At 43.2% G+C, this 8,463-nt stretch overlaps 1 protein-coding gene across 2 annotated transcripts in view; it reads right to left on the reverse strand.

The window, feature by feature from the left end:
• Positions 1-8,463, reverse strand: part of LOC143028569 (uncharacterized) — a 131,507-nt gene that overhangs the window by 85,849 nt on the left and 37,195 nt on the right. For both annotated transcript variants that reach the window (XM_076190873.1, XM_076190872.1), the window contains exons 13-14: positions 3,372-3,488; positions 2,960-3,076 (exon numbers count right to left, since the gene is read on the reverse strand). In XM_076190873.1, coding sequence (XP_076046988.1) covers positions 2,960-3,076; positions 3,372-3,488 — 234 coding nt within the window. The remainder of the gene's footprint in view (positions 1-2,959; positions 3,077-3,371; positions 3,489-8,463) is intronic.

Below are 8,463 nucleotides of genomic sequence, written 5' to 3' on the forward strand. Positions count from 1 at the left end.
CTTACCGCGCCTCTCCAAGCATCACTCCCACTTGATGCTTGGAGTTTCTACGGGGAGCTCTCAGCCAACTCTTCTCTATAGAGGCAGCAGACAAGATGCTCAGAGCTCACCTTCCGTCCTCAGTGCGGCAGTGTGGGTCCTGCTGACGGAGATTCCGGAACTGCCTTCGGAGACGCGCGATGGTGACCATCTCCGCCAGCATGGTTCCGGACTTCCTGACTTGGCTGGCTACCTCCACCAACAGGGCACCGGCGACTATCTTGCCTCACTCTACAGCCCTCACTGATCCGCTACGCTTTGGCATGAACATCCGAGTGTCACAGAGGGCGCGAACCCTCCTAATGAAGGGGATCAGCGCCTCGAGAGAGCCGAGACATCAACCGGTCCTAGCCTGGTCCTTGCATCGGTTTCTGCGGTACCTGGCGTTCGAAAGGGCCATTATGGAGGAAGAACACTTCCCTCAACGTGTCGTCTTTCTGCTCGCCTTGACTACGGACTACAGGGCTTCACAGCTGGCGGCAATCACCCGCCACCCGTCCGTCTCCAAACTGGAGGAGGACAGCTCGGCTCTAACCCTCTCTCCATCACCAACATTCCTGGCCAGGAACGGCCGAGCGGACGACATGATTGGCCCTCTTAGAATACAATCCTTCCGGGAGGGAGGACGCCCATATCCACTGCGCCCGGTCCGTGCGTTCGAAGACTACGTGGACCACACGGAAGAGATTTCTGAGGATCATCTCTTCTACAACTCGAAATTAAGGATTCCCCAAATCCCGAGGTCCCGGGCGCACCTACCTTTCCGCTTTTTGGGAGAGAGCCGACCCGGGCCATGCCCCGCACGCCCACAGCATCAGGGACTTTGTGGCATCGTTGGCGTTTCTCCGCACCCACTCTGTGGAGCGGGTGTGGGACCTAGGGGCTGGACATCGACGACTTGGGGACACGGTGTCTCTACCACTCGGTCGCCCCTGTCCCATGTGTCGCCATGGAAACGGCTCCAACCCTCTCATCTCATAAAAGGGGGGGGGGGTGGAGGGGGCAAAGGGCGACCGAGGAGTGGGGAGGGGCCAGGAACCGCTGAACAGGATACGAATTTCGTATAATTTACGCATTGTGTGAACAGTGCAATGTTGTGCACGTCACATTCTTCGGCGTGGGTACTTGACGTTTCTTTCTCCCCTCTACTGAGTGATAAAATGAATAAGTCTCCCATAGGAAAGGCACACGTAATAACGGTTTGATTCAGGCTTCACCTCTCCTCCCACCTGTCCTCGTCTCATGCATAGCTTTGCCTTGAAGGTTTCTTTCAGCCGATAATATTTCTTTGTCGCGGCTCGTGCCGCTTAAATTCTTCTTATCGGCTTAAGAAACCTGCACAGATTTAGGGTCCCTCCCTCCTCCCACAGGCGAAGCCTTCATTTCTCATTGAAGTGAGCTCAGCAAGCCGGGCAGCCGGGTAAGAAGGGAGGGGATAGGGAGGGGGAGGTGGGGTCGACAATGCGCATGCCTGCACAGAGCCGGGAATTTTAAATTTCCGATGATTTTGGCGGAAAATTCCAACCACACTCAACCCTCGGGAAATGGCCATATGACCAGAAATGTGGTATGGGATTATCGCTATAGCATCGCTGTGCAGGTTTCTTAAGCCGATAAGAACAATTTAAGCGGCACGAGCCGCGACAAAGAAATATTGTATCAAACTCAAAACTATACTAACTCCATATATTGCCAACATAATATAATCATCTCCAATACATTTGTCCAAACTCAACATACAAAATATTATCACCTTACCAACTCAACTCTGAAACGATATAGCTCAGGCAAACCCAACGAAAATGCGAAAATATATTTTTACATAGCTTTATTGAACACATCCAAGATATGATAATATACTTAAACCCCCATTCTAATCATTCAAATAAATTCTACAAGTCAATGTCTCCCACTAGCAACTTGACAAATGTTCATATCTTAATATATATATATATTTGCAATTTTTTATGGCAAACCCCACTGTCACGACCTTAATCCAAGGCACGCAGACGTACCTTAAAAGGTCGGGGAGGTAATGTAGCCATTACTAACCATCACCAACCACGCACGTGATCCACAGACATGCGACATGGTACTCGCCTTGAGAAAGAACTGTAATCTTGCAAACATCACCACTTTCCCAATCCTAAACACCTTACTAAACGCAGAGTAAGACAAACAGCGACGCCCCCATAATGTCACAACACAAGATGCCATATGTCACCAGACAGACTCATTAAACCCTAATTACATTACCGTAAGTTAACATATACACACCATGTCTAGCCACACCCACCAACCATACAACTAACCCCTATATAACAGAACTAGCACCAATGCCTAGAATTATTAACTTACACGTCTCACATACGACAACCACTAACCCCCTTTTTTATCGGACGGATGTGCCTCCGACAACAGATCTGCCCAGGTCGCGAGTCCTGCAGAGAGGAGATTCCTCAGGGCAGTGCCGAGGGCAAGGCCCTAATTGTGCAGCCTGTTATCCCAGATCATATTCTTAATAAAACGAGGAAATCACCAACAAGGTATTTCTCGCCCGCATTAAATCCACCTTATGTAGGAATCCCAAAACTGTTACAGTCTAAGCAGTCTGCATAGGAACCACATCTCCACTGCTTCGAGTCTCCTCCTCATGTTCTTCATCGCCCATGCCTCACAACCACACATTTTTGTTGACCATTCATAACACTCGGGAACGGGTTGTCTTAATTCCATATTCATGCTTGCATTCGTCAGTATTTTTTCTAAGTTTCCGAGTGTTGTTTTTGCAACTTCTATTTCTTTTCCACAGTCTGCGTTTTCTGTGATACTACTTTCTAGGTCTTTAATTGTTTAATCATTCGTCCCTGATTGGTTATTCTTACTCTCAATTTTCCTCCCTTCCCTATCCCTCACTCACCTCGTCAGTTCCATCATTACAGTCTTTACTTCCATCACATTGTCGTTCCTGTGGATAGCAAGCGCTCCCATCTGTACACATTCGTAGACCCTCAGGGCAGTGTGCGACGCAGTTTTCCTGGAATGAAAATTTCGAGTGGGATTTTGGTGTTACACATAATCGTAGGAGACGTGTGTCAGGTTGTCATGCAAATGCTAAAGTGAAACAATACACAGCCACGTCTACACACACATATAGTTAACATGAAATAGGTTCTCATAGAAACCTAAGGACCATTGCCAGTCGCTGTGGGGCTGCGGTTTTCCATTTTGTGAAACTCGAGCCGACGATTGATGGATGGATGGATGGATTGTCCTCCATAGAATGTTCGTTTCCTGTAAGGGTAATTTTGTGATTCAAGTTCGTGTCGTACCTCGTCTGACCCATCACGGCAGTCCTTAAAGCCATCGCAACGTCCAAAAGAAGGAAGGCAGCCGCCATTTTTACATCTGAATTCTCTCTTAGAGCATATTACATTTTCACAATTGTCCTGTAAGGAAAAGAATATTATCTATTAATACATACACCATGAATTTCTTTGCAAATGCACACACACAAACACACACACACACACACACACACACACACACACACACACACACACACACACACACACACACACACACACACACACACACACACAGTAAACCCCCGCTGTACCGAACCACATATAACTGTATTCCGGCTATATCAACCTTAGTGAGACCTACCGACCATTCGTCGGATTTAACGAACAAGGTTGGAATATGCGGCAATAGAGTATGTGACATAAAATGATCAGAGACAACAGCACAGCACGCAGCAAAAGAATGGAAGAAAACGGGACAAATGATCACCAGAATCATCCCACGGAATGTCAGTACGACCAACACGCAAGAGTTAGAGCCTCCTTGAGCTCAGACCTATTGACCTATCAACCTATCCTAAGTTCATTACCCACACATTTTCTGTATTTATTGCCAGTATTTTCTGTAATGTAACATTCTTTCTGAAGAAGCACCATAGTGCTATGTGCTTTTTCACTTTACATTCACTTTATTTTCTTTTTCTTTTATTTTAGATGGAATGTCAGGTTGAAAAAAAAAAATAATAATTTCCGACACCCACTTCTCTTTCAATTTAATTGACATGAAATTTTATCTGTGGCAGCCAGGAGCATTTGCGAGGTGTAAAAGAACTGCACAAAAATTGTTTAAGAAGTTTCGCAGTGGCAAATTCAATCTGGAAGATGCACCTCGTTCAGGAAAACCATCAGCTTTCGATGAAGACGACTTAAATCTGCTGCTTCATGAAGCTCCTCCTCAATCCACAAGAGAGCGACTATTGCTAGGCAACTACAGAAAAGGGTCGGCATCGTTGTTGTCCACACATTAAGTGGCAACGGAACAACATCGCTCTCCTATCCTGTGTAATAACTGGAGACGAAAAATGGTGCCTGTATGTCAACAAAAGGCAGAAAAAGGCCTGGGTCAGTCCCACCAAGCAGCTAAAAGTTCGTGTCAAAGCTGAAGTTCATCAAACCAAAATGTTGCTTTCAGTTTGGTGGGATCAGTCTGGAGTTGTTAATCATGAATTGCTACCAAAGAACGTGACAATTAATGCAGATATGTACCGTCAGCAACTTCAACGTGTCAAGACAGCAATTGTGGGGAAAAGAACGAGTCTAAATAACCGGGTTTTGTTGCTACACGACAATGCTCGGCCGCATGTGACGAAGATGACAAAGTCAGCCTTGGAAGAGCTACGATGGGAAGAGTCTTACCCCATCCGCCCTATTCTCCAGATTTGGCACCAACTGATTTTCATCTTTTTCGGACATTGTCAAATCACATATCGGGTCATATATGTGAGAATGATGCAGCCATCTTAACTTTTATTTACGAATTCTTTGCCCAAAAACCAAAATCATTTTACTGAGATGGCATTCGAAAATTGCCGGAACGCTGGAGTGAAATTATTGAGCAGGGCGGAGACTATATTGTTGATTTTTTTTATTTTTTATTTATTAAACATTAGATATTTGTATTTGCCTTTTTCAGTAAATATCATGTAAATACTATAGAGGAACTGAATAGAAAATAGAAAATAGAATTAGAAATTGTAGAGGGAACATATATAAAATCGAATAAACTTGTGCGACAACCTATTACACACACACACACACACACACACACACACACACACACACACACACACACACACACACACACACACACACACACACACACACATCTATCTATCTATCAATACATATATATATATATATATATATATATATATATATATATGTATATATATACATTTATACATAAATACAGATATATATATCTATATATATATATATATATATATGCTGGAGAGTTTAATGGAAGAGTTAGACAACATCAAGTGGGATATCGTAGGATTGAGCGAAGTCTGAAGATCGAAAGAAGAGCTTTACAAGACGGTCACCACCTGTTATATTATGGAGGTAAGGACAAAGAATGATGTAGTGGAGTGGGATTCTTGATAGACAGAGAGTGTGGTGGTAACGTTGTCAAGTTCAGTAGTTAGACAGGGTAGCTTGGATTGTGATTGGGCTTTGGAAATGGTACACTCTAAAAATAGTTCAAGTTTATGCACCAGCAACTTCACAGAGTTCAGACGATGAAATTGAGTCCTATGATGATTTATGTCAGGTAATGAATCATGAAAAAGTAAATACACATTGGTAATATGCGACTTCAATGCTAAAGTGGGGAAGATGATGGGAGATGAGTCGTACATTGGGAAGTTTGGAGTAGGTGAAAGAAATGACAGAGGCGAGATGTTAGTCAATATTACAGAGAAATACAACATGAGGATAATGAACACGTTCTCCCAAAAGCATGTAGGTCGCAAACAGACCAGGAGAAGTTCAAATGGAACAACAAAGAACGAAATAGATATCATATGAGGAGATGAAAGGAAAAGCGTTAGCAATGTTACAGTCATAAGTAAAGTCAACATAGGTAGTGACCATAGAATGGTAAGTTGCACAGCCAAATTCAGTTTCAGAGCCGAGAGAAATAAATTAGTTAAAAAACAAAACAAAACAAAAAAACAGCCTTGCAAAGATTAAAGATAATAAGAAATTTCAGTTAGAAATTGAATGTAGATTCCAAGCTCTAGAAACTAACGAGGACATCGTCGAAGATATGAATTCGAATTTAGTGAATGTTATTAGGGAATCGGCAGAGAAAGTAGGAAGTGCAAAAGGTGTTAGAGAAAACAAATATTCCAATGCTAAAAATTACCTAATTAAAAGAAGAAGGACCATGCAAATTAAAAACAGGTGCCCCGAAATCCCTGGACAGTGGAAGGAGGAGGGGGTGGTTGAGGGGCACTGGGAAATTGGTAAAGGGAGATAGCTGCAGTTGGGAGCCAAAGTTCAGGAAATTTGAGACGCTGACCGGGACCACGGACGTTCCCTTTAAGCCGAGCGTGTAATTTCGAAGGACCAGAGAAATGTTCCTCAAAAGGGAGGAGCAAACTCATGAAAATCACAGTCCTAGGCTAATTAAACACAACTTACTACGCTGATTGTATTATGATTCAAGATATCTCCACAATCAGTGGCATGCAATAGATATCGAAGTCTCTTCAATATGTATACTATAACATGAACGTATTTCACAATGATTTACTTATCAACTAGTTGGGCAAGATACAATATACGTATTTGGTTGGAGACTTCCCACCTAGCTAGCCATGTGCGCTCTAAGACCTAGCTAATACAATAAGTTAATACCTCTAATTATCCCTTTGGCCTCTCCTTCAATAGTGCACTGACTGGTGATGTCTTCAAATGAGTGGATGTTCTCAGTAAATCAGAATGCTATTGATATTCGTGGATCCATGCGTCACATAGGAGCGGCTAGAAACATGCCTGTCTTTAGTCGATAGCGCTGAGCACGTGTGGGGGAGGGGAATCAAGTCCAAGAATTTCATTTCCCCGATTTCGTCGATCTTCCCGTACTTCGTCGATTTTCCTGAGCACGTAAGTTCAACACATTGAATCACTGGAGTGGGGTTGGCAATGAACCCCGACTGTACTTGTGGGTTCTGGTTTCGGGGCATTTCACGAAGCGCATTTCGGGGCACGTCACGAAAAACATTTTCTTGTTTCTGTCAGTTTCCGGGACACTCTAAAAACGAGTTACTGTAATGTGATTGGCGATGGCCAACGACGAGAATAATTTGTTCATGTTCGTGTTCACTATTTAGGATGCGAGATACTCAAAGGACGTGCTCTATGGGAGAGTGTCGCGTGCCTACTGCCACGTATGATACCAGCGGCAACAAGCATGAGGAACAGTACGTTGTTTTTCGGCGGGCACTTTTCCAATCGTTAAATTGCGAGAGGAATGCGACGCAACGTCTGGGTGAGGTAGTTAGTAGTTACGAGAAAAGGACACATGATCCTAAGTAGCCTTATAAAATCTAGCCTAGACAAGAAGTGGTAAGCAGGTGGGGGCTATTAAGCGCAGCGGACCCTCCAACCAAAACAATGAGAAATTAGACCAAATGGTAATACTTAGGTAAAATGTATCAATCATAATCACAAAGTACAAGGACACAAAAATGTGATAAGGTGAATTAGTCAAACTAATTGAGAAGTTGAGACATTTCAATTTTAACATTATAACACATGTGATGACTTCGATCATGATTCTACGAAGACGTCTTGGAAGACGGGGGGGGGGATTCCTGAGTAAATAGAAGATAGTCTCGATAAGGTACTGCAACCAATTAGCGCTAAACTCTCACAACAGTTGCTGGGGAGAAGGGGGAGCAAAAATACCAGGTATTTACTGGAGGCCTTAATACTTCCAACGCTTCCGTAGAGCGAAGGAAAAGTAATAGTCAAATGGGCTGAAAAGAGACGAAAGAAAATGGGAAGCACTAGACAGTGTGTCACAACTCCAAAGTTGTGATAATAGGAGAGACGAAATAGAAAGAGTAGAACTGAATAACCTTATCGGCAGATCAGAGAAAAGAAAGAGAAACATGGATGAAATAGAGGAAACTATTCGGAAAGGTAAAAGTATTAAAGGGGCCGAGCGCAGACATGCTTTAGGAAGACAGCAAATGATATGTTTGAAAGATAGAAATGGAGAAACCATTAAATGCAGAGACAGAATGGTAAAAAGAGTAGAAGAATTTTACCAAGAGCTTTACTCGTCGAAGACCGTAATTGAGTATGTAAATTCATCTGTAGACGTTAGTAGTGTACCAGAGATTACAAAAGAAGCAGAGTTTGCTCTAAAAATATTAAACGAAGAAAAGCACCTGGGGAAGATGGTCTATCGATAGATCTCTTACAAGATGAAGGGAAAGAAGTTCATAAATCGATAGATCTCTTACAAGATGAAGGGAAAGAAGTTCATATTAGGTTGCCTCAGATGCATACACAGTGCTTACGTCAAGAAAGGGTTCTTGAATCC

This window comes from Oratosquilla oratoria, chromosome 9 (genome assembly GCF_046742065.1).
Source record: "Oratosquilla oratoria isolate Oo_2021 chromosome 9, ASM4674206v1, whole genome shotgun sequence".
NCBI lineage: Eukaryota > Metazoa > Arthropoda > Malacostraca > Stomatopoda > Squillidae > Oratosquilla > Oratosquilla oratoria.